This window comes from Giraffa tippelskirchi, chromosome 14 (genome assembly GCF_054371585.1).
Source record: "Giraffa tippelskirchi isolate mGirTip1 chromosome 14, T2T-mGirTip1v1.2.pri, whole genome shotgun sequence".
Classification (NCBI taxonomy): Eukaryota; Metazoa; Chordata; class Mammalia; order Artiodactyla; family Giraffidae; genus Giraffa; species Giraffa tippelskirchi.
This window is the reverse complement of record NC_137288.1, coordinates 33,022,482-33,048,661: the sequence shown is the minus strand read 5'-3', so window position 1 is coordinate 33,048,661 and position 26,180 is coordinate 33,022,482. Positions and strand designations below refer to the sequence as shown.

At 54.7% G+C, this 26,180-nt stretch overlaps 1 protein-coding gene and 1 long non-coding RNA gene across 16 annotated transcripts in view; one reads left to right on the top strand and one right to left on the bottom strand.

Annotated features, from left to right (window-relative positions):
• Positions 1–26,180, bottom strand: part of CELF4 (CUGBP Elav-like family member 4) — a 309,871-nt gene that overhangs the window by 20,662 nt on the left and 263,029 nt on the right. For 5 of the 15 annotated variants that reach the window (XM_081562379.1, XM_081562380.1, XM_081562383.1 and 2 more), the window contains exons 4-9: positions 8,511–8,639; positions 7,947–8,026; positions 7,368–7,511; positions 6,351–6,498; positions 4,410–4,559; positions 71–136 (exon numbers count right to left, since the gene is read on the bottom strand). In XM_081562379.1, coding sequence (XP_081418505.1) covers positions 71–136; positions 4,410–4,559; positions 6,351–6,498; positions 7,368–7,511; positions 7,947–8,026; positions 8,511–8,639 — 717 coding nt within the window. Of the gene's footprint in view, positions 1–70; positions 137–4,409; positions 4,560–5,448; positions 5,466–6,350; positions 6,499–7,367; positions 7,512–7,946; positions 8,027–8,510; positions 8,640–26,180 lie in introns of all 15 variants that reach the window. The other 10 variants (XM_081562384.1, XM_081562386.1, XM_081562378.1 and 7 more) reach the window with 6 other exon arrangements.
• Positions 8,078–11,422, top strand: LOC145534577 (uncharacterized). The gene is made up of 3 exons (XR_014074769.1): positions 8,078–8,730; positions 9,928–10,178; positions 11,198–11,422. It is a non-coding gene; the product is annotated as an uncharacterized LOC145534577 (long non-coding RNA).

Here is a 26,180-nt window from a genome sequence, read left to right as displayed (position 1 = left end):
GGGCATTGGTGCCCAGGCATAGGGAGGTGCACACAGCCAGGGACCACCGTGGGGACGCGTGGATACTAACGACCTGCATACTGCTGCACTCCCGCGTAGGCCTGCTGCAGGGGGTCCGCGGCCGTGGGGCTCTGCGCTGCAGGGGAGCCAAAGGGCAGAGGTCAGAAATGCTTGCCCAAACCAGCCCCTCCCACACCACACCCCTGGAGATGCTGCAGCAGCCACACTGCCTTCCCGGCCACCACGGTCCCTGTCCTGGGGCAGGACATCTGAGGCAGGCTCCCTGAATGGCTGGGAGGGGGGAACCTTTCCACAGTCTGGGGCCCTTAGGAGGGTGTTAGGCTGCTCCCCCTGGTTGGGAGATGTAGGCTGCTGCTGGTTTGGGGGGCTCATGTGGAAGGCTGGGGAGGACGGGGAAGGAGACAACAGAGGAGGGCTCAACCGTGAGGGGCTGGGTGGGGAGACACCTGAGGGACCTAGTCCTGGAGAAGGGCTGTGCGAGAGCAGGCAAGGGGGCCAGAGGCTGTCAGGAGGGTGGTCTCCTCCTCACTCATCCCTAGTCCCCAGCGGAACTGGGGGGCAGAACCTGAAAGAGGATGGAGGCCTCATCCTGCCAATCTCTCTGGGCCACCCATGCCTGCTCAAATAGGGGTACCCCCTCTCAAATTCTTTAGGAGTTTGCACGAGGCACAGTGGTCTTCCATTCCCGGGAACGCCCGTGGTAGGACCGACCACACAAATGAGATCTGCCCCATGGTGCCCACAGATACTGGAGAACCAGAAGACCTTATCACACCCAATCTCATGACTGGGTATCTGCCACCCAGTGCAAGAGGACCACAGGCTGATACTTTGGCAAGCAACTCAGGGAAGCTGGACCAGGGAACAGGCTCAGTTCAGTTCTGTTGCCTTTGTGGTGTCTGCAGACGTGGTGGGCAAAAGGCTGGATGGCGCATGGACCAATAGTGAGCTCTGCCTTTGGTGATGCAGGTCAGTGACAACTAAAGTGGGAGTGGGCTGGCCTTGGGGTCCCAGGGAGATGGGTGGGGACATATCCAGCCTCATTACCTTTGAGGCCAGCTGGAGAATACAGGGAGATAGAAAGGAAACCATCCAGGTTTATCTGCCTGGTGACCCAAGCTAGCCAAGCTAACTGGCCATGCCAGGCTCTGGAGCCAGTAGACCAGGGAGAATTCCCAAACCTCCTGTCTGAGCTCCCTCCCCTGAACCTCTCAGTAAAGTCACACTAGAACAATAGGGGGACAAGGGCAAGTCCTGGGCCAGAGGTCTTCGGGGGAGGGCACAGCTCAGAGGGGTGAGCTAAAGATGGGCAAGGATGCAGGCTCCTTCCCATCTGGGGTTGTTCAGGACAAAACCTATCCCTCTATTTCCCCCAGGGTGGACACTGGAGCGCCCAGTGGGGAGGTGGTGCCGGTGGTGGTTGGCCAGGTGACTGCCTGCTCCCTCTCTGCCTAACTCTTGCACCAGCCGTAGCTCCCCGGAGAGAGAGCTATCTTGCTTGTCCTTGTGGTCTACCCAGCTCTGGAACTGGCCTTTATGCCAGCTAGAAAAAAGATCTCTCTACTTTGGGCAAAGTTTGGGCCCTATGCAGAACATAATGTGTACCACTTATATGGCAGGTCCCTCTGCAATGATGCCAGGATCACAGCAAGGGCTCAGCAAATGTTGCGACACAGAGAGGAATGAACAGTCCTTATCATTTCAAGAGCCACCCCTTCAGGGTGTTATGTGGCAGTAAAGGCCACACTGTGTGCTTCCGGCATGATCTCAAGGGCAAGAGGGGAGAGCAGAGATGCTACCTGGAGCTAGGTAGTGGAGAAAAGCATTTCCAAGCCTCCTCTCTACTTCTCTGCTTAATGACCTCATTAGTAACTGCCAAAAAATGAACACTTTGAAGGATCTCGCTCATTATAGCAGCTCCAAACTCCGCATTTAAAGATGGTAAATTAATTTTTTTAATGTACTACTTTTTTTCGTTCCTCTCCTTCATCCCTCCCTCCTGCTCTGGCAGGGGATTGTTTATGGGATGTGCCAGATTGTTACAAATGGGGGAGAAAAACCCTTCCAAATTCCATAGGGGAAATAGTTCACAGATGTTGGTGGGGGTGGGGAAAGAACAGGTTTGTCAAAATCCAGAGATCCAGATGAGCTTGTGGGCAGGGAGGGGAGGGGGCGGTGAAACCACTCAGATGTGCTGGGGACTGCATCTCCCAGCCCACAAGCCTGAGTGAGGAGGAGCCCAGGAACCTGAGATGGGTGGGGTCTCTCCCACCTCCAGCTTGCCAAGCCCCTCCCAGCCTGGAGCCTTCACCCTTCAACAACACTCCAGATCCCCCTCTAGGCCCTGTCACTTCATCCTCTCAGCTTCTCTGACCTCTTTGCTATGCACTGAGGGGTGAGGTGTGGGAAAACACTGGGAGGGGATCAAGAGCAACTCCAAGTTCAAAGTCAGGAAATTCTCCTCCATTTCTCTCTAGCACGGTGACCTTGTACTCTGCTGCTGGTGGAGCTTGTACATTCTCTGGGTGTCTGGGCCTCACACCAGAATGCTGAAATCAGAATCTGGGCATCTGTAGGTTTGCAAAGCCACACAATAGATTCTAGTGGGCAACTAGAGTGCGGAGCACTAATGTGCCCCCCAAGGCTGCCCTGCTCTGCTCTAGTTGGGCCAACGTCCTTACACCCCCCGCCCTACCAGGCCAGCCCCTCCACAGCACACTGCTCCTTGCTCTTCCGTGCACAATGAACTCTCCCTTCATTTGAATCCTTAAGCATCTCAAGTCAGAGAATACTCACTCTTGACAAAACTCTGCTCTACCATATTGCCTCATTATTCTGTCGATGCATACTGTGCTCCTGCCTGGATTCTGACCTCCTCAGAGATCAGACCATGTCCTGCCCTCCTTTGGGGGCCCCCCTTTCGTCTGTCACAGATTGGGCACTTACTGGGGCTTATGGGGACTCTGTGACCTCATCACCTGCCCTCCAAGAAGGAGGACACAGCTCTCATCATCTCTATTGCACTGCCTCTTACCAGGCTGCTGCTGCTGCTGCTGCTAAGTCGCTTCAGTCATGTCCGACTCTGTGCAACCCCACAGACAGCAGCTCACCAGGCTCCGCCATCCCTGGGATTCTCCAGGCAAGAATACTGGAGTGGGTTGCCATTTCCTCCTCCAGTGCATGAAAGGGAAAAGTGAAAGTGAAGTCGCTCAGTTGTGTCCGACTCTTAGCAACCCCATGGACTGTAGCCTACCAGGCTCCTCCGTCCATGGGATTTTCCAGGCCAGAGTACTGCAGTGGGGTGCCATTGGCTACTCTAGGGCTTTGGGCCCACATTCCCTGCTCCAATGCCAGTCCATCCTCAAGACCAGAGAGAGGCCCTGCTTCAAGTCAACTGGGCAGTCTTACCACAGGAGAACTGCCAAATTTTAGAGAAACAAAGTTATTCAAATTTTAGAGGAACAAAGAGAGAGAGTCCCTTGGACTGCAAGGAGATCAACCCAGTCAATCCTAAAGGAAAGTAGTCCTGAATATTCACTGGAAGGACTGATGCTGAAGCTGAAACTCCAATACCGTGGCCACCCGATGCAAAGAAGTGACTCATTGGAAAAGACCCTGATGCTGGGAAAGATTGAAGGCAGGAGGAGAAGGGGACAACAGAGGATGAGATAGTTGGATGGCATCACTGACTCAATGGACATGAGTTTGAGTAAACTTCAGGAGTTGGTGATGGACAGGGAAGCCTGGCGTGCTGCAGTCCATGAGGTTGCAAAGAGTCAGACATGACTGAGCAACTGGACTGAACTGAAAGTTATTCAAGGGCAGGCCTCCTGGATCTTTCTATGTGCCAGAATTCAAGGAGGACCTAGGAGCTGTCCAAGGTTCTGGTCCTCTGTTCAAGGTGCTGACCACATTTTGGTATGCACCAAGGGACCAAAGTGATAGGTACTAACCAGTCTAGCAATCTATATACCTCCACTTCCTTCCTGGAAGAGTCTTTTCCTACTTAAAACTAAATATAATTATTCTTTTAGCATATATCCCCTCACTTCTTTGGGTCAAATTCACTCTCAAGTAATTTGCAGTTACTAGCCTCTCTATACCTGGTTGGACGATTCATCTATTCTCTTCTCTCCCCCGAGAAAGCCCTGGGAATATTTTTTTTCTCACCCATCAGACTGACAAACACCCACGGATCTGTCTTCTCTCCCATCAGGAGCTCCCTGAAGGAGGGCAGGAGGCTGGCTCTCCCTGATCACATTTGGGGTTCCACCAAAGAACAGACATAGGGCAGGAGCCACACATTCCCATGATAACAGCAAGGGCAAAGATAGGAAGGGATGAGGAGTATGCCGCACGGAGAAGGAAGGGGTACCAGATGTGCTTACCTGGGTAGGGGTGGATGCCATTGGCAAATACAGCTTCTGCAGCGGGTTGCCCATTGGCCTGTGGGGGGAGGCCGGTGAAGCCGTTCACCCCAATGGGGGATGGGATGCTAGGCACGGCTGGTGCAGTGATGCCCGGAGGGGTGCTGCCACCTGGTTTTAGAGGTGATGGGGGTGGAGGAGGGGAGACAAGGCAGAACAAAGGCAGTGAAGGTCGACCCATGGAGCTCCACCCCCTGGCTCCAAGGGCCCCGGGCACAGACTTGGACCTCACACATCAACTCAGTCCTATCTGTGAATCAAGCCTTGGGTTATCTCCCTATGTGTAACAACTCTACTCATCCCAATGGCATCTATACTTCAAATTGGAGTCTGAATCCCACCTTCCCTACAAAGACTTCCCTGACCACTGACTGCTCGACCTTGGAGCTGCAGCACATAGACCTCTAAGTGTCCATGACTTTGACCACAGTCAGTCTTCTTTTAGTCTTTTTCAATGGTTCGTGCTCACCCCAGCTAAGTCAGGATGGACTGGTCCTTGTTTGGCCACCAAAAGGATTCTAAGCTGTGGCTCTGCTCTCTGCTATCTTGACTGGATCACTGATGGGCTGATCTGCCTTCCCATGAGGGAGTCTTGATACTCAGGTGGAGGGAGTCTTAATTGTGGTACTTTCTTGCATTGAGGGAGAAAGGCCTCTGTAGAGTCCAGATTCAGCCCTTTTCATACAAAAATTAGACACCCTGGCCACTTCTAGTGAAGACAATGGTGATGCTCACTCTGGTGAGGGTAAAGTTGGGGTTAGATGACAACACACTGCCCTCCCTACACCAGGTGGGTGGAAACCAAGGTGTGGATAGCGTCTTTATTGTACTGAGGCCCCAGAGGCTGAGAAGGGCCTTCCTCTTCATGTAGGAGGCAGGGAGGGTCTCTCTGTGGATAAGGACCTGAGGCCATCAGAAGTGTCTCCAGGTTGGGGATCAGAGCTGTGGGGTGGTGCTCAAGTTGAGGCTAGAGATGGCACAGTCTTTCATAGTTTTTAGCTGGGAAAGGAATAGCTCCTGGATGCTGGGAATACTGCTACTATGGCCTGAGAACAGAGAGCCAAGGAAGCTTGATGAATGAGAGCCCAGCCCTTGGAGCTAGACTGGGACGCTTAACTTTGAAACTATTGGCATTTATGGCCACACATTTCTTTGAAGGGAGCTATCCTGTGCATCACAGGATGTTTAGCAGCATCCCTGGTCTCTGTCTACCAGATTACAGTAGCACTTTCCCTCCTTCAGTTGTGACAACCAACAGTGTCTCAGGACACTGGCAGATATTTGGGGGCGAGGGGCAAAATTGCCCTGGTTGAGAATCATTGAACTGGATAGCAATCAAGATCCAATTAAAAACATGCTTTGTAAGTAGAGCTGTTTCCAACCCCTCTGTCCTTTAGCAACTCCTGCAGTTCTCTCTTGCTTGTTCTGTAGTTGTCTTGGAAAAAATCAGTGAATCTAGCTTGGGTTAAAGGAAAATGAAAAATGGGGCTCCTTCTGTGGTTGGGCCAGGGACCAAACAGGGCCGCAAAATGGGCAGGGCTCTTCTCCCTCAGACCTCAAAGGGAGATGTGTTCGTGTCAATTTCTTTCCAGATCTCTATACTACTGATCAACACAGACTGCTTCCTGACGTGGCTTAACAAGTCAAGTGAAACGGTCACCACTCTGAAATCATATCTTAGATAGCAGGGGTTCCACATCCCGTCTTCCCATGGGTCCTCAGGAATTAGAACATTTTTGAAACAAACTGCTCAAGGATGAGGCCGGCACTGGGCACAGACGCCAGGCGCTCTTGGCACAGGATGGTCCGTTGGTAGCCAAAATTCACCAAACCGAAGGTACAAACCTGGGTTCAGCAGCTTTCCTGCCAGGCCAGGCCCCGTGTTGGTACCTGCCCACTCACCTGAGGTTGGGGTCATGGGTGCGGCCGCCAGGCCGTTCATGTTGAGGGCCGCCATCTGCTGCATCTGGGCGGCGGCGAAGGCAGCCATGGGGTTCAGGTAGCCGCCCTGTGCGACTGACGCCATTAGGGCCGCTTGCTGCTGCATCAGCTGGGGCAGAGGGAGTGGAAAAAATATCATGCGCTTCCAGGAGGGCGGCCCTCCCCACCAAGGGGTCATTCGGCTCCTGCTCCTGGAGACCAGCCTTCCAGGCAGTCAACCCCAGGGAGCTCAGATGCATGTCTCTCCTCCCTTCTCTGAGAGCCCTGAGCCTTCTCTACGCCTGCCCTAGTTCTCAGTGGCTATTAGAGATCACCCCCCAAGAGAAAGCTGTGTTTAAAAGTAGAGTCTTTGGGACTCCAAAGTTGCAGAAGGTGGGGGAAGGGGACTGGCTCCAAGGGTGCCAGCCAGTCCCGCAGTTCATGGAGATGTGACATCCAAAGCTCTAGAGACACCTGGATGAGCCACTGTAGACCTAAGTTGGCAAGGGTTTCTATTCAGAATAGTCCTAACTTGGAGTCTGCAGGGTAGAGGCTACAGGAGCATCCTAAATGAAACCCAGAGGTGAGCAGGGACTGGGAAGGCTGTTGAAACTGGCCGTTTAGACACTGCTGAAGAAGTAAGGTGAGCTTGCAGTTTTAGAACCAGAGCCCTGGCCTACCTTAGCGCCACCTGTGTGGGGGTTGTGGTCACAAATCCAGCAGGCAGCTGAGGGGTGATGCTGGCAGAGCCTGCCCCAATGTGGGAGAATGGGCCTGAGAGGACCTCAGGGGAAGTGTGGGTGAGGGGCGCTTTGAGGCACCTCACAGGATCCCTGCTAGGAGTAACCAGAAGGTGTAAGGACACCCTTCCCCTGAGTGGTGGCAGGGGTGGGGTGCAGTCAGCAGGACCTCGAACCTCTCTCCCTATTCCAATCAGCGCTTCCTAGGCTTTGCCGAGAACTGCCGCCCCCGGCCCCACCCCGCTGGGCCCCCACTTACTGCCTGTGCGTAGGCGCCGTAGGCCCCGAAGGGAATGGCCATGGGGTTGAACATGCCCATCTGGCCGGCCATCTGCTGCATTCGCCGCATTGTGCGCTCCTTGTCGGTGTCGGCGAACTTGACCACCAGACTGGATGAGGCTCCCTGCAGCCGGGACTGCGCGTGAGGCCCACCGGCCCTGCCCTATCCGCCTTGGCTCCCTGGCCTGGGCCCACCCAATCCTCTCCATGGGGTGCTATGGGAGCGGGGGAGGGGAAAGGGGCAGGGTAACAAGCACCAACCCTTGCCCAGGAGTCTGGAGCTTAACCTCCCCGCAGGCTTTTTCTACCTGGGTGACCTTGGGCTACTTCCTTAGCATCTCTGGGCCTCAGCGTCCTTGTCTGAGAAATGGGGTTGTTGGCAATGCCTTCCTGTCTTCCTGGGGAGGCTGCGAGCGTGGTATGCGGGCACGCGTTTGGCACCGTGTGGCGCAGCGGGCGCCGGGACAGGCGGGGCCTTGAGGATGTGTGGGTTGGCAGAGATGTCCGGGTCCCTCATTGCCCCGTCTCCCGCCAACTCCCCAGGGTCGGCCGCACTCACCGGCATGGTCTGGCTGCCGTGCAGAGCATTGATGGCGGCTTGTGCCTCAGCGTGGGAGGAATACTTCACAAAGGCGCACCCTGGGGGGACGGGAGAGGCTGAGCCAAGGCAACTGGACCCAGAGAAAGGTCAGAGAGGCGCGGGGACTGAAAGACGCGGCACAGGAGGGGGCTGAGGGGAGACGGCGCCTCCCAGAAGAAAGCAGAGTGAGACCCAGAATCACTGAGAGACACCGACAAGCACAGAGCTACACAAGGAGGCAGAGAAAGACCTGGGCCGGCCAAGGACGTCAAAGGACCCTTAACTGGCCCCGTCCCAAATCTGGACTCGGATCGCGGCCTTTCCTAATTCCCAGGCCTGACAACTTCGCCCCTTCCAAGCAGCTTTTCCCCGCTGGCAGGAGCAGGCCAGCTCCAGGTGGCTCTGGACTCTGCCACCCGGCCCCGCCCTGTCCGCCCTCTCTACCTGCCCCACCCAACTCTCGCCCCGCCCCACCCACCTCTGGCCCCGCCCCGCCCACTTATAGCTCCGCTCCGCCCACCCTCTCGCCCCGCCCCCACGCACCCTTGCTGTTGCCGTCCGGTCCGCGCAGAATGGTGCACTCCTCGATGTTCCCGAAGGCCTCGAAGAGGCGGCGCACATCGTCCTCAGACTGCTGCTTGTTGAGCATACCCACGAAGAGTTTTCTATCTTCTGGAACAAAATTAGGAGATGCTTACCCGGGCCAGGGGCCCGGAGGCGCGGGGTTGGCCCGCGGGAGGAGGAAGAGTTACGCAGGGGAAGGGTAGGAGCTGGTAGGGGGCAGGAGGGGGGCTCACAGCAGGAGGGGAGGGATAACAGCGAGAGGGAGGCGGGTGGGAGGCGGGTGGGAGGCGGGTGGGGCACCGCTAAAGGGAGGAACGACCGGGTGAGGGCTGGACGAAGCCGGGTAGGGGGCAAAGCCAGAGGGGGAGGGGAGGCGGGAGGGGTTGCGTCTGAGCTGGGGCGGGATTGCAGCGACTCTGCCCCTTTCCGCCTGAGGGCCGGGCCAATGGGCTGGCCGCTCACCTGTGGTCCACAGGTCCTTTGGACAGCGCTACATCCTCTTCCTCCCTCCTGTTAGACACTCACTATCTTCCTCAGCCACTTTCACCCCCAGATGCCAAGATTAATTCACAGCTAGCAGGTGGGCCACAGGGCTTGTGTACACGCTGTTCTCTCTGCCTGGAGTGTCCTCCACATCACAAAGCTGAATCCTCTAATGCTAGGTCTCCGCTTAAATATTGCTTTCTCATCAAAACCCCTCTTTCTGCTTCTTCCTTCTCTGTCTCAACCCGTCTCCTGGTGCAAAATTCAAAGGACGATTATTTACTGCTTTGCCTGAGTAGTGAGTTTCTGTCTAGCTCCCCATCCCTCAAAGTAGGCTCCCCTAGCAAAGAGGCTAGGCCTCTGCTGGAGCGGTGGTAGAGGCACCTAGTAGGCCCACAGGACTGAGCTATGGAATGAATGAATGCATGCCCTATGCCATTCCCAGGGGCAACCTCGTTTCTGCCTCACCTGTTCTTACCTCCATCTGGTGCTCCCTCTTCTTGCCCCTTCCTATTCACTCTACAAAATTCAGTCCTGGGCACTTTGGAGGACCCGGTTTCTGAAGACTGGGCTCCCTCAGCAGACACCCCACACACACACACACACACACAATTGTGTTGAGTACCAAATGGTTTGTTGACAACACTCAGATGTGAGCTTAGGGTGACAGGGATTACATTAGGCTGTGTGAATTTGTAGTAGCTTGTGACTGCAAAAATGTTTCCCATCCCACAAGCTCCTATTGCCCTGTGACTTTCACTCCTCCCAGGGAGATGGGGTCTATGTTTCCTCCCCTTGAATCTGGGCTGGGCTGTGACTGTTCTAACCCATAAAGAATGGCAGAAGTAACACCAGATGCCTTCCAAGACTGGGTCATAAAAAGGATCAGCTTCCACTCTCTGCTCTCTTTCAGGGATGGTTGCTCTGTGGAAACCAGTCAGCATGCTGAGAAGAGCCCCTAACTGGCCCACACCAAGAGTCCACACAGAAAGGAGCCCAGGCTTCCAGCTGACAGCCAGCATCAGCCACCAGACATGGAGTGAATGAGTCCTGAGACGATTCCAGCCCCCAACCCGTGAGTCTTCCAGCCAAGGCCCAGACAGCCTGGAGGAGAGACAGGCCTTCCAAGCTGTGCCCAGCCTGAATTCCTGACCCACAGAATCCGTGAGTGTAGTAATTGGTTGTTTTACACCACTCCATTTGGGGCTGAATTGTTAAGTAGCCATAGTTTGCTGGAATGTGGTCCTTGTGGTGGCAGACACCCACTCGATGTTTGTTGACTATTCAATGACTGACATGCACAGCCAAGGCTGCAGAAATGCACACTCCAAAACTGCAGACAGCCATGTGTTCATGGTTTCCACAGAATGCAAGGGCACTCCAGGACCATGTCCTTCTGGATCCAGGGTGGTTGGTACCTCCTGCCCCAAAGCGCTCCCATCACCCACACTGCCAGGAGAGTTCACATAAAGATGGGGGCTGACTGGGCACTGGAGCAGAAGAAACCTCCAGGTCCTACCTGGCTTCACAAGCCACCCTAGAGTCGTCCTCTTCAGGAAGGCCGGCTGCTGCCCTACTGGTACTCCCCAGCCTGGAGCACTCAGCACTGGGCAAGCTCTCCCTGACGAGGTGCTCCTTCCATGCCCACAAGGTACCATTGCCGGTCCCTGCGACCAGGGCTGGGTCAGGACACACCGGCTTTGACCTCCACCATCAGGGCCGGGGAGTGGGGGAGTGGTGTTCCAGCTAAAGCTCTGGGTTTGGATCCCCAGCCCCGTTCCAGTCTGGGTACTCCACTCGGATGCTCAGGCCCTGGCAGGGCTGGGCACACCCCCACCCCATCTCCAGCACTCACCAACTTTAAGCTCTGGGCTGGGGGAAGCAGAGACTGGGGGCCTGAGAGGGAGTGGAAGGGGTGAAACCGAGGAGGGACAGAAGGCGATAGATTCATACAGAAAAGGGAGGGACAGAAATGTCAGAGACAGAGGAAAAAGAATTAGAAATAAAGAGCTGAGAGAAGAGACGGACAGGAGATGGCAGAGACAGAAGTAGGAGGGAGAGGGACTTGGGGTTAGCTCCCAGAAGCACAGCAGCATTTTACAGGAAGTGAACTGAGTTTTGAAGCCTTCAGTGGAGCCTTGAAACTCTGCTCCCAGGTCATCCCGGTCTTCCCCCTCTCCCAGCACCTTTTAAAGGCTCTGAGTTAATGGGATTGCTGGGAAGACAAAGAAGTGGCAACCTGCCCTCTGCTCATGCCTGACCCTCCTGCTCCAACACTGCCTCCCAGGAAGGACCTGGGAGGCAAGAGAAGGCCCAGACTGCACCTCCTTTCCTGACTTCTGAATGTGTTCCTCTGGTTTCATTGTGACAGCTTTCTGGTTGCATTAAAATTCATTAAAATCCCCACATGCCTTTCTAGCCAGCCACTTCCCTTTTGCCAGGTTTTTTTCCCCCAATTCCTTCTTCGCCTCCCTGAAGTCGTCCCTTACTGCCAATTCTCGGTTCTCTATCCTAAGCCTGGGTCCTTCTTGTTTGACAACTTTCTCAAGGTGGAGGGGGCCAGGCTCCCCCTCTCCCTGCCTGTTCAAATCTCCTTTTCTGGAAGGCCGCCAGGAACCAAAGAAACCTGGCTGTAGACTCACTGCTTCTGGGTGATCTTGGATTGACCCCACCCAACACACAGGTTTATTTGTTTCTGGGATCCTTTGTATCTCCAGTTGGCTTTGGCACTGGGTGAGTGATTCTAAGGCTTGTCTTTCAGACCAGGGAGTGAAAAGACTCTGAGTCTGAGGGTCGCTCTCCTCTGGCCCAGGCCCACTGGCTCACCCTCCCGCCCTGCTGCCTTCGGCTGCATACTTCCTCACCCACCTCGGTGTCAAAAATGGGACTAACTAGGCCCTCCTCATGTGGATGGTAGATTCCCAGGACTTGCTGCAGAATGAAGCAACCAGCAGTAGTAGAACCGCGATGACCCTGACCTGGGGTTCTCTATCCAAGAGGAAGAGGAAATGGAGCTCCTGGCCCTGACTCGAGGTGGCAGAGGTCACAGTTGGGAGGGGAGAGACTAGAGGCTCCACATCCAGAGGGGGTGGGGGGCAGGGGGTGGCGTGGGGGTCAGGGAGGAGACCAGAGGCTCCACATCTGGAGGGGCGGGGGGTGGGGTGGGGGTCAGGAGGGAGACCAGAGGCTCCACATCTGGGGGAGGAGTGCTGGAAGTGACAGACTGCAGCAGACCCGTGCCGTGGCTGCCCAGCTGGGATGGACCGTCTCTCCCTGTGTTCCCACCTCCAGGCTACTTTCCCGAGGTGCTGTCGCCAAACTGTGTCAGACGACCACCAACGACACCACTGGGCTGGTGTCTCGGACCTTATGCCAACCTAGCGAGAGTCTCAGAGGGTGACTGCATTTCCTCAGCCACTGCCCTAACCGCTCCATCATCGACACAGACTCCCGTTTCCCGGGCCAGGCTGAGGAGTACTTGCCCACAGCCCTCCTGCCCAAGGGACGCAGGGCCCCTGGGTGACGGTGGGGCTAACCCTCAGCCTGAGCCATTTTGGGGTGTGGAGCTGTGGATGCTTCTCTGAGGAGATGTTCAGGCAGGTGCTGCTGAGACTGGGCCACGAAAGCCACCTTCACGGAAGGTAAAGCCAGGAAAGACTTTAGGGCCAGGGTGGATATGGACTGAAGCTGTCCCTGAGTGTGAAGTCATTGAGACAGCGTGGGAGTGGTCACCCTTGGGGAAGCAGGAGGCTGGTCTCTAGCCTAGTAGGTGGCTGTGTGAAGCTCACCTTCCAACTTCCAGCAGGTCTGTAGGGGCTAGTCGGGGAAGGGGCAGTGGCAACACCCTGAAGGCTTCCTGGAGGAGGTGGCCTGGAGTTACGATGTCCAAGGCTCAGGAGCAGGAGCGCCAGGCCCACAACAGAATATGAGCAAAGACTGAAGGATGAAAGGGCCCTTTTTGGTGGTTCTTTTCGTTTGCTCCCTGGCTGGGGTTCCGGGGGAGGGGTGGGGGAGTTTGGGCTTTGCTTTCCTAGGTGCCTCTGGCCTACCCTACAGCCACCCTGCCCCCAACACACACGTCTCCCAGTCCTCTGGTCTCAGGAGTCTTCTTCCTTTTCCCAGAACCTCAATCTAATTCTGAGTTTCAGTTTCCCAGCCTGCTAGCACTGGGGGACACCTCCAGGAAGCCTTAAGTGTCAGTGAAAAGGCAGAGGAGTCTAGTTGCCAGGAGCTCATGCTTGGAAAAGACCCTGATGCTGGGAAAGATTGAAGACAGGAGGAGACGGGAACAACAGAGGATGAGATGGTCAGATGGCATCACCAACTCAAACAGACATGAGTTTGAGCAAACTCTGGGAGATAGTAAATGACAGGGAAGCCTGGAGCGCTGCAGTCCATGGAGTAGCAAAAAACTGGACACAACTTAGTGACCGAAAAACAACAACAACAATATGCTTGCTCCAGCCCCTCCAGGAGGGAAACAGACTCCTCTCTCATTGACTCAGACTATCCGGACTATCTGGGCAGAATGGGGCTCTGGCTGGAAGGATTTGCATTTTAAAAGGAGAGCCCAGAAAACAGAGAAGCAAGACTCTGATGGCAAGATGAGGACAGGCTCCTATGGGGCATGTTTCAGGGTGGTGCCTCAGGGCCCCAGACCTGTGGGGAAGCATCTTGCTGGCTGTGCAGGATGAAGGGCCCTGAGCGGGGTGGAGGCGGGTGGCAGCCGCAACACTTGACTTGCCAAATGCCAGCACCCTGGCTCTAATGCTCAAATTCCGGTTTAATTTTCAAAATTTGATTCGCTCATTACCATCGGCATTAAACAATATTTCCTGCTTAAGGATAGATGGCTGCCGGGGCACCGTGGACGAGTGCTCAGATGGCTAATGCCTTTTATGGCTGCAATAGACTTTTACTGTTCTCTTCACTGCAGCTGCCGAGGGAGGGTTTGTGGGGGACCTGAGCTGGAGAGAACCAGGAGGCCCAGGGCAACAGTGGGGAAAAATTGGTTTTGAGTTCTGTGGCTAGTGAGGTGGGCAGGGGGGCTGCTAGGAGATCAAGAGAACCTGGCTGGGTGGGTCTTGTAGGGCCACAACTGTAGGGGACGCTCTCCATAGGGTCCCTGGAGGCCCGAGGGCAGCAGTTTGGGGAGTGAGAAGAAACTTCCAGACATCCACAGTGACTGAGTCAGAAGCCTCTCCACTCTTGCGCCTTTGGCCCTGGGGGTAGGGGGGACTGGGCAAGAGCCTGGAGCTCAGAGCCCCAGGTGCCCATGCACCTGCCCCTTGGCTGCTGGCAGAGGCCATGTCGGGCCCTTAGCATCCCTTCAGCTGTTCACTGTGGGACCAGGGGACTTCCCGGAGCGCCTCCTGGATCCCAGGACCATCTGCTGTCCCTGGGGAGTGATCTTGTGCCTGAGGTCCCACAGGGGGAAAGACGGGTTCCTTCTCCCTGAATTCACCCATGGATCAGGGAGGGCTTTGATTAGAAAGCACATAGACTTGATGGGGGTGGGGGTGGGGGAATTGGTGGGGAGGGGGAGGGGCGAGGGGAAAGATGGTGGGGGGAAGGAAGGGGCGGGGCCAGGGCATCTTCCAGGGAGTAACTGAAGCCGTGTGTCAAATCCTGGTTGACTGGGCCCCCTTATGCAAGTCACGCTCTCCCTGGGCCTCCATTCCCTCATCTGTAAAAGGGGAGAGTAATCGCACCCACCTCATAGGGCTGTTGGGGATGAGATGAGTTGAGGTACCTGAGATTTTTAGCCCAGGGCCCAACACAAGTAGAATAAGCCCAGTTCTGTGCTAGTTTCAGTCAGACAGCTGCTCACCCACAGGGGCGGCTTCTGGTGGGATGGAGATGCCCACCCCACCCCCGGGGCATGGAGCGGACCCCAGGGACACTGATCAGACACCTGCTTGAGGGCCAGCCTGAGAAGCCAGGCTTCCCTCAACTAAACAGCAGTGTTTTGGGGTGATCTCTGAGATGCTCCCCAGCATCCTCCAGGCCCCAGCCTAGACTGATTCACAACAAGAGACATTTCCTTGACGTTTACATCGAGCCCTGCTTTGGGCCCTTTCCACTGCCCCGACCCATTGAGCGCCCTGGCTCCTAAGGGAGAAAGGAGCATCAAACCGGACATCCGAATTGAAATCTGTGTCATTTTCAAAGCTGCTGACCCCACCCTAAGTCTGGAGGCCTCCTCTGCCCACTTCTGGCCAGCCCTGAGGTGGGCAGCACACACCTCACATCTGCCTTTCAAAGAGGGGAGCAGCAGGCAGGGCTGCGGGTCTGCGCCCCCTTCCTCTCCTGCCTGGGGGTCCCGTGGCTGCCTGCTTTCCTGCGGAGGACCAGGAGTTTGCAGCATCGCCTTCCATACGGGGGTTAAGGGCCTAGATTTGGGTCCCTCTGCAGCCCTACGATCGGGTCACCTGCCCCCTGAGAGCTAGTCTCTTCACCAGGTCATGGGCCAGGCCTCAGAGAGCCCCGCACGTGAAGCGAGCCCGTAAGTGGCAGTGTGAGCCCTCCTTCATTCCCACAACACACAGTGTCGGACCCAGAGCCTGGCGCGGCGGAGGATAAAAGCGTTTCTGCCTGGGAAGAAGGCTGAAGGAGACATCAAACCAGATCAAAGGCTGCCGGGGATGGGGCGAGACAGGGCTCCCACTCCACGGGGATGCAAATGAGGACCCTCAGCTGCTCCGGCCCCCAGGGGAGGCAGTGCGGGGCCTTGATCTGCCAAGCTCCCTGCAGACACACACCTCTGATGTTGGGGTGGGGGGGAGGAGGAAGAACTCAGCCAATCTCCCCCACACTGTTCCTTCAGCCCAGTCTGCCTTCCAAATGCTTCAGGATGGGGCCGGGGCCATGAGAGTCCCTTCCTCACTGTCTCCTGACATGCACCCAGCCCCTGCTGGCTGCTCTCTGCACAGCCCCACAGGAGTCAGTTACAATCCAGGGCAGGTCCTTTCTCCTGCTCAAACCCTGCAGGGGCTCCCGTCTCACTGAGAACAAGGCTTGTGAGGGGCTGCAGGGGCATTCCACACTCCGACTCCCCCAACTTCTCCATCCCTCTGCTCAGACACACACAGTTCTCGTGAAGTGTCAGGGATGCTTCTTGCACGCCCTGCCCCAGGACATTGGCACTGATCTTCCTCCCCCTGTCGCCAAGATCTTGTGCTCGGCATCTGCAGAACGCTGAACTCCAGGAATCCTCTGAAAGTGGGGATGAGTGGGCAGCGGCCATTGTGCGGGCACAGAGCTTGTCATGAGGAGCTCTGCGGGGATGGCGGTGGGAAGGGATTCACAAGGCTTGAGCCGGGCACTAGAGGATTCACACACAGGGCTTGCAGCGTGGAAAAGGCATGTGCAGAGGCAGGGAAAGTGACAGGCACAGGCTGAAGAGTTGAGGTGATACACACACCCCTTCCCTCCTTCCTCTTGTCCGCCCACCACATTCTCAACACTTCCCTTGAGACCCCAGCCTGGACCCTGACCGCTGACCACAGGAAGCCTAGCCTGGGACTCAGTCTCTGTACACAGGCTCCTCCTCACCCGTGTCCATCCTCACTGCCCACCACATCCTCCCTTGGCTCAGCCTGGCTCCTAAGTCATAGCACCGGGGTTCTTCTGTGGTCCTGCTGGACGCCGAGGGCCACCCACCTCGATGGTCACCCCAGTGTTTTCATGACAAGAGCCAGTGGCCCCAACTCCCTCTACCAGAGCCTCTGCCACCCCCTGACAACAGTGCTCCCTCTCGGGGCTCCTTGGTGCCCCTGTCCGAGGCAGGCCACAACTCTGACTCGCTCACTCCAGGAGGTGGTTAAACGAGCCACAGTACTAATAGAATGGTTCTCATTTATCAAGTATTTACTGCGCGTGTGTGCTCAGTCACTTCAGTCATGTCCGACTCTTTGCAACCCCATGGACTGTAGCCTGCCAGGCCCCTCTGTCCATGGGAATTATCCAGGCACGGATACTAGACTAGGTAGCCATTCTCTTCTCCAGGGGCTTTTCCTGACCCAGGGATCAAACCCACATCTCTTAGGTCTCCTGCATTAGGCGGGTTCTTTACCACTAGAGCCACCTGGGAAGCCCATTCACTGTACCTCCAGCATGAAAATAAGCCCTTTGCAGGTATAACGAGTATTTTATCCTTTCCACTGTGTAGATGAAGAAACTGAGGCTCAGGAAAGTTAAATATCTTTCCCAAGAACACACAGCCAGTCACTGGGGGAAGACAGGACTCAGACCCAGATGGTCTGGATGGAGCCAAACTCTCAGATCACCCTCCTTCTTGGTAGAAGACCAGGAAGTGCTACCTGGAGATCTCTGTCTCTCTTCACTCTCCACTCCCCCAGATCTGCCCAAATAGTGGGCAAAGGCCTAATAACCCCACTGCTCCACGTGGGCCCGGGCTTCTGATCAGAGCCCGGAAGTGGGGTGGGGTGGGGCCTTCAGAGGCTGCTGCTCAGCTCAGATGGAGCAGGCCCCGGTGAATCCCAACTGCCCAGAGACCCTCAGACACGACTCACAGCCTTTCCCCGGCTCCTCTCACCCCTCCGCCTAGAACAGGGCCCTCTTGAAGTCTCCCGGGTGACCAAAGAAGTCAGCTCTGTCCTGATGAGTCCTCGGGCCTTCCTCCGCCCGGGATCTAGGCTGCAAGGTCCTCTTCCTTCACCACACAGAGAATCAGACCTGCTGACAAGATCCCCTCGACCTGCAGTCCATACCCCTCCGGGCCCTGGTGCCTGCCCAGGACAGAGGGGTGGCTCTGTGCCCTTGGGGGCTTGCAGCACATCTGAGGAGGCAGAACTGGAGTCTGGGGACCGTCACCATCCCAGGGGGCACAAATAGCCCCTGTACCCTCTCCTTTTGCCCTCTGTGAGGGGATGGGCAGACGTGGGTGGAGGGTCCGGAGGCCATACCCACATCCCTGGCTGCCTCCTTCTCTAGGCCTCCACCCTTGACCCCTGTATCTGTGAGTCTGCGCCAGGCCCTCCCAGCAGGAGCCTGGGACCCAGGGTGGTGCTGACTAGAAGTCACCTTTCACGGGGGCGGCCGTCTGCCCGGCTCTCCAGGTAGCTGATTATACATTTGATCTGCTACCTTATTCTTCCCAGGCGCTGTGTGCGACAGACGGCCCGCGTTCTGCGGGGACTTCTGCAGCCGAACCTTGTTGTCTGATGGGGTTTCCGCTGGCGTCTGGCGCGCTCTCCAGCATTTCACCCATCACAGGATAATTTATAGCATAATGGCGCCTTTTTTCCTTTATATCATGCGGGAGCATAAATTATGGCCAGTTTGTCCTCAGCTCTCAAGGAGACAGACAAAGCCAGGCTTTATTCCAGCAAAGGGGGGATGTTTCTGCAGGGGGTGGGCAGGGGCCCGGTGGTCCACAGGGGAGTGGGGACAAGAGGAGAAGAGACCAAGGAACATCTTGTTGAGGGGGTAGAGAATCAGAGACAGCTGCAGACGGTGGGGAAGAAGTCACAGCGTGCACTTGGAGAGCTCACTCTGTTAACTGTGGAGGGGGCTCCTGTCTGCTGAGCGGTAGAGATGCGCAGTGGCCACTGCCTGCGGACAAGCAGGCCACAGCCTCTAAGCCTGGCTGCGGGCTGACCCTCACATTGGCCACAGACCTTCCCACAGCCTCACGGAGACAGTGGTGCACCTGGGTCCACCCCCATCCCCTACCCCCTGCCACTGCCAGAGACAGAAGGCAGTGTGCGGTGCCCAGTAAACCTCTCATCTCTCTGACTCATGGCACGTTTTTAACACTGAGGGTGGGGCTTAACTTCTCACGGGGCATGGGAAGAGCTGCCTGTCCTCCCAGGGAGGTGCACTCACCTCAGGGTCAACCTCACTAGTCTAATACAGTAGGGTCACACCTGAACTCAGAGGCTGCAGTCCCCAAACCCAGCCCCCACTCCAGGGTGCTGTGACAAGGATTTCTGGTGACCCTGGGTGGGGATGACACTGCTTGAATACCCTGGCAGAAGACCCCACCCTCTGACCCCCCATGTCAGGCTCGGGAAGCAGCCTGGAAGAAAATTCCCTCTTTTGCTCCCTGGAGACCCTGCCCAGACAGAGCCCAAGTCCTGCCCCTGAAGAACCACTTAAAGCACAGCCTTCCAAGGATAACAGCATGAGTCTTGGCTCTTGCAAGATGCTGGTTCTCAGCCCTGGCTGCTATAAAATTTACCTGGGGGGTTTCAAAACACAGATGTGCCCAGCCAGCCCCTGAGACAGAGATTGGTCCCGGCATCTATATTTTTGTTTTGGTTTTTTTCAAAAGCTCTTCAGGTGATACCAGCACAAACTCAGGGTTGGGAAGGGCTGGGATGGGTCTTCTCCAGACTGCTGGTCCTCTCTCCTCTGGCACCTCCATCTCTGTTCTCAGCCTGCCTGCAAGAGCTCAGCCCTTCAGAATAAAGGGTTCTGTGTGTGCTGGTGCTGAGGGAGGGTAGCACCCACCTTCTCTGCCCTGACACCTGAACCTGGGCATCCCTCCATCCCTCATGGGGTTATCCTGGAAAGACATTGTTCTAATCTGGGAAGGTTCCCAGGTGGCACTGGTGGTAAAGAACCCGCCTGCCAATGTGGGAGATGTAAGAGATGTGGGTTGGGAAGATCCCCTGGGTTGGGAGGAGAGCATGGCGACCCACTCCAGCATTCTTGCCTGGAGAATCCCATGGACCGGGGAGCCTGGCAGGCTACAGTCCATAGAGTTGCAAAGAGTCAGACAGGACTGAAGTGACCTAACACGCACGCATAGGAAGGTAGGATGGGGAGGGATTAGCAGGCTTAGGAGGCCTCCCTCCCTCCCTCTCTCCTCTCTTGTGCCCCCTCCCCTCCATCCATCAGGCCAGCCCAGCTGTGAGAGGAAGGTCCCAGGCACCTCTTTCATCAACCCTGCAGTTTCTTTCCTATCCATGTTTGTTCTCGCCTCCGAGCCCTCCTGGAATCACCACTGTTCCCACCCCTTCCCCTTGGAACAAGATGGTCCAGGCTTAAGTACAGGACTCCTCACTGTATTAACTCATGGTTGATAATGGACTGCAGATAGACACAGAGATGGATGGGTGGCAGACATGATTAATAGATGCTAGATACCCAGATTAAATGTTGGATGATAGATAGATACAGAGAGAGAAAAATGATTGCAGAAAGCAGATAGATTTATGATCGATGGTACATAAATAGTGATAGGTAAATATGGATGGATAGATGGCTGAGATGTTTCTGAGGACTTCAGATAATGGGGTTGAAATGTAAAAGGTGAGAAAACTACACATGGTCACTCACACCTGTTGGGGTATGAGCTCTCAGAGGAGCAAGGAGCCCTGTTCTGCTCAAGACCTGTCTTACACCAACTTCTCTGAACCTCTGCTTGTCTGATGGGTTTGATGTTAGCATAGGTTGCAGTGGGGCTGGTTTCCTAGGGATACCTGAAGCTTTGATGCTTTGACCCTGAGTGACCTCAGCAGGACCTCCCTTCCTGACTGTTTCCCCCTTCCCTGGATGCATGCTCCTCAAAGGCTAAGGCCACGCCCTCAGAGCAGTTGGTTTTTGGAGTGGGGTAGGCTGAGTTGGCCCCTGCAGTTAGATGGCAGGTGTCAGCCCATATGGCACTCGAAGATTCATCCATTCACTCCCTCCGTCGGGACCCACACCCTCAGAGAGGACAATGAGGGCTGACTCATCTGAAGCACTCGCTGCAAGCCAAGCACTGCTCCCAGCACTTTAATTTTATGGGGTGGGTACCACGGTCACCCCCATTTTTCAGATGAGGAAACTGAAGCACAGAGAGGTTTGTCAACTTTCTGGAGGTCCCAGAGCTATTCACTGCAGGGCTTGGATTTGAACCCAGGTTGTCTGGCTCCCAAGCTTTCATCAACCATGCAGAAGGTGCCCCTGGTGCCCTCAGAGGGTTGCGAGGCTCTGCTGGGCTCAGGACAGTACGTGGCTCTGGGAACTGGGAAGAGCTGCCCGATTTGCAAGATGTCATTATTTCTAATGAGTAATGAGATTATAGGAGGAGTGTCAGTTTCTTCGAGAGAACAAATTATTTTGAAGGGTGGCAGCATATTAACTAGTGGTATGTAGCTGGCACTGCTAACTGCAGAGGACCCTGCTCTTGTCACTCAAAGGGGCACTCTGAGCTTGGTAGGACTTGGTGACTGTGAGGTTCAGTTTGCAGAAAGCCAGCTGGGTGACAACCCTGGACCCCTTCTATTATCCTTTAGTCAGTCATGCAGTCAGTCAACAAACTGTGTGCAAGGTATCATGCTGGGAGATATAAAAGAAGTTGACCTGACCCTTGGGAAAGAGTGTTTCGAAATCGGGGCTGGCCTGGCCTACGGGTGGTAGGCAGAGCAGGCCGGGGGCTAACAGAGGGGCAGCTGCACTGCAGAGCATGAAGACTTTGCCAAGCTGGGTCGTCGTGACCACTGAGGCCATGGGCACTGAGGGTAGGCTGCCTGCCTCCCTCCTCCGGGAAGAGTTGGGTGGGCGGGTGAGGATAAGGAAGGAAACCCAGGACGGGAGCACAGAAGAGAGCATGCAAAGAATTTGACTCAACTCCAGGGCCTGTGTGCTGCAGAAATATGCTTTGAAAAGCCAGCCACAAACCTCCCACTGACAGGTCTGGGAGGGGCCATGGCTGGAAGTGCCAGCATGTGGGCTCTTTCAGGCCTGTCCGGAAGCGGAGGAGGGTGAAGACCCTGGCTTGCTGGCTGGGGCAGCCCCCTAGTCCTCCTCACTCGGCCACAGCCAGACGCTTCTGCAAGGGCTGGTGCAGGCTGGGCTCTTCTGGCATTCTGCCCACTTCTCACTGCCATGCTGTGTAAAAACATGCTTATAGCCCCATCTGACAGGTCAGTCCACTGAGGCTCAGAGAGGCTGCGGAACAGGCTTCAGCTCACTGGAGCAGTATGTGGCACACATGGGGCCAGAGCCACGTGCCTCTGCCAGCTCTGGAGCACAGGATGGAATATGACTCCCACCTTCCTGCCCCAGGGCTGGAACTTGGTCCTTTGGATTCTTGGCCATTGGATTCAGCATGGTCTCTGAAATGTAGTTGCTTATGTCACCTCAACAGGACAGTTTTTTACTAGAAAATGTCCCTTATGATCAAAGGGACCCAATAAGCCTTTAGGTCTGAGAGTGGAAAAGGAGATGCATGAAGGCACAGGGCTGGGAAAGGGCCAGAGGGGCTGGGGGAGGTGTGGCTGGTGGCTGGGAGAAGGGTGATGCTGGTGCTGAGCTGGGGAGGCCACCAAGGGTGGGCAGGTTGGGAGGAGAGGGGCAAGTGTGTGTTCTACTTGCTATAGCAGCCCCAGAAAGGGGCCCCTCACCTCCAACCCTGGGCTTAAGGTGAGAAAGAGGAGGCTGGAAAGGCTGATAGAAAAGGAGGAGAAGCAGGGAAAGACAAGGACTCTCAGCCTAGGTGCAGCCTTAGTGGTCAGAGGGAGTGGTCTGCACCAGCGCCGTGCCCCTGCCCCCTTTCTCTCCTCCCAGCTCCCAGCAGCCAGATGGTGTAGGGCAGTGGTGCCTGCTGACCTTGGGGTCCCAGGCGCCTCAAGCTTTGTCTGTTGACTGCATCAAAAAATAGTTCACCCCTGGGTAGATGTGACTATTTTTCAAATGCGTATAGATGTTGTTGTGATTTAAGAAGTAGCAATTCATTTAAAAGCAATGCCGGCTTCAAGGTAGCTTATTGCCATTTTGCATTCTCTCAAACAATGGATACCCAAAGTAAAACATCTGTCAAGGAGGGGTGCTGATGAATTTTTGATGTTAAAAATGGCTCTTAACCTTGAAAAGTCTGGGCATGCTGATCCAGGGAGGGCAGCGGGAGCTCGAGGAGCCGAATCCCACCCCCATGGCACTCATTCACAAAACAGCAGTGCTGTCAGCCTGGGAAGGGGGAGCACGGTGCATGCGGGGTGCACTCCGCACCTGCAGTTAGGAAAACTCAAGCTCATCCTTTGATGTGTCCAGAAGAGCCGGAATGGTGAAGACCCACAGCAGCTTCCAGTTAGAAACTGGGAGTGGATGGTGTTTAACTCTGTCGATGCCAGGAGGGAGCTTGCTGTCTTTTCACTGCAGGGAGTTCCTAGCTTAGTGCCGCAGCTATACATGCTCACTTGATAAATGTCGGAATGAATAACCGTGACCCATGTATTCATGAGGAGGCATAGTCTGAGTGCACACAGACACCTCTCTTTCCCTCCCACACCCGGCATGACCAGGGTCTACTTTCAGCAAAGATAAAATGAGAACCCACATTGGGTTTAGTGGCTGGAGGCCTGGATTTTGTTCCCACCGGCTGGGAATTCAGAAATTCCCAGGTGGCACTAGTGGTAAAGAACCCACCTGCCAATGCAGGAGACTAAGAGATGCAGGTTTGATCCCTGGGTTGGGAAGATCCCCTGGAGGAGGGCATGGCCACCTACTCCACTATCCTTGCCTGGAAAATCCCACGGACAGAGGAGCCTGGCGGGCTACGGTCCATGGGGTCACAAAGAGTTGGACACAACTGAAGCCACTTTGCACGCACGCATGCACGGCTGGGATCAGCTCTGGGATCAGGCTGATTGGCTCAGCTCACCTGGGCTGTGAGGTAACTGTGCCTGCAGTGGTGTGCTGACTGTGGTCATGGGGATTTAGACTCCTTCTGATCTAAAAGAACGATACAAATAAACTTATTTACAAAAACACAAACAGAGTGACAGACGTAGAAAACAAACATGTTTACAGGGATGAATGGGAAGAAGGAGAGGGAGCAATTAACTGGGAGACTGGGATTGACACATACACACTACTATACATAAAGCAGATAACCAATAAGAACCTACTATACAGCACCGGGAACTCTGTAAAGGCCTATATGGGAAAAGAACCTTAAAAAGAGTGGATTTATGTATATGTATAACTGATTCACTTTGCTGTACAGCAGAAACTAACATGACGTTGTAAAGCAACTATACTCCAATAATAAGAAGAATCCCTTAATATCGAGCTGCTCAGAGGGTAGTTACCTGTGCTCATCTGCTCACTCCCACGCCTACCCCACCACACTGGGGACATTCCTTCCAGATCACCAGGGTCCGAAGTTGTCCCTGAGAGCATCCTTTTTGGCCAGATCTACTCGGGGAGCACCCATGATTAGATGCAGCCCTCTTTCTAACCTTCATAAAAAACTGTCCCCAGTCTCTTGTCCCAGCATGGCAAGGCCCTGTGCTCCCCTTGAACCGGCGGCTTCTAGAGTGCTAACGGTGGACCCTGAGAGGAAGAGGCTTTCTTTCTAGGATAGAAGCATTTTATCAAGTCCCTCCAAAGCCTTAACCAAAGGAATGGAGGTCTACAGTGATGTTAGGACCTCTGACATCAGGGGGAAGATGTGTGATGGCTTAGGACAAGGTGGCCTTTCTAAGACCCTCAAACCACCCTTCAGAAGTGCCCATTGGTTCTGAGTTGGGTAGGGCTGTGCTTGGAGAGGGCTTCCCAGAGAGATGCCTGCTCCCTGCCGCCCAGAAGTGACCCACGCAGGCCAAGTACTTAGCACAGCCCTTGAAATGGAGGAAAGTTGCCTGGTTATTAGTGGCGCCTAATGATATTTGCATAGATTAACAGACTTTAATGCAATCATGAATGCCACAATCCCAAGAAAATAATGAAGAAATCCATTACAAAGTCATAAAGTAACTAAGTCAATACAGTAATAATTTGATCCCATATTAGTAATAATTTCATCTCCTGCTGCAAGGCGATTTTCTAATGTGCACCGATTCTGAACACTTTTATAAATTTCACCTTTGTTTGAGATAATTAATTAACAAAATTTAAAAAGTATACTGCTGGTATTTTATACAATAAATTAGTCATTAGTCTAAACCAGCAGGCTATAATAAAACTTATTAAGATGGATGTGCTAGGATTGCTAACTTCTCTTCAAGTGGCCTATAAACCTCTCTTGGGCAAACCTGGGGTCTGCCCAGTGGCAGTGGTTCAGATGGACAGTCTGGACCAACAGAGACCCATGATGTAGTAGGGAGGGAACTCCCAGCTGTCTCCAGGCACTGTGTTAGTTTCCTAGGGCGGCCACGACAGAGCACACACACTGGGCATCCTAAAGCAACAGAAAGCTATTCTCTCACAGTTCTGGAGGCTAGGCATCGGCAGGGCTGTGATTTCTCTACAGGCTGTAGGGACGGATTCTTCCTGGCCTCTCCCTAGCCTCTGGTGTGTGCCAGCAGCAATCCTTGGCTTTCCTTAGCTTGCAGGGTTATCACGCCAGTCTCTGCCTCCATCGTCACTTGACGTTCTCTCTGCATGGTCTGTGTCTCTGGGCTTGAATTTCCTCCTTCCTCTCGGGGCACCAGTCCTGCTGGCTCCATGTTGCTGTTCAGTCTCTCAGTCATGTCCGACTCTTTGAGACTCCAAGGCCTCCCTGTCTTTCACTGTCTCTCAGAGTTTGCTCAGACTCACGTCCATTGAGTCAGTGATGCCATCCAACCATCTCATCCTCTGTCGCCCCCTTCTCCTTCTGCCTTCAATTTTTTCCAGCATCAAAGTCTTTTTCAATGAGTTGGCTCTTGCATGAGGTGGCCAAAGTATTGGAGCTTCAGCTTCAGCATCAGTCCTTCCAATGAATATTTAGGACTGATCTCCTTTAGGATGGACTGGTTGGATCTCCTTGCTGTCCAGGGACTCTCAAGAGTCTTCTCCAACACCACAATTCGTAAGCATCAATTTTTTGGTGCTCAGCCTTCCTTATGGTCCAACTCTCACATCCGTACATGACTACTGGAAAAACCATAGCTTTGACTAGATGGACCTTTGTCAGCAAAGTTGATCTAGGGTCCATCGTAGTCCAACATGACCTCATCTGCCCTTGATTATATTGGTAAAGACCCTATTTTCAAATAAAGTCACATTCTGAGGTTCCAGGTTAACATGAACTTCAGAGGGACACTGTTTAACTCACAACAGGCACCAGGGCCTTTTGTGCTCATTGCCCCTCCTTCCCCAGGAAGGAAGGGATGGACTGAGTCAGGCTGAGGGGCTGAACCTGCCAGATGAAGCAGGGGCTGGCTATTGAAAATTCATGGTTTCCTAGGAGGTTCTCTGACAGGCTAAAGGGGGCCTGTGGACCCCCTG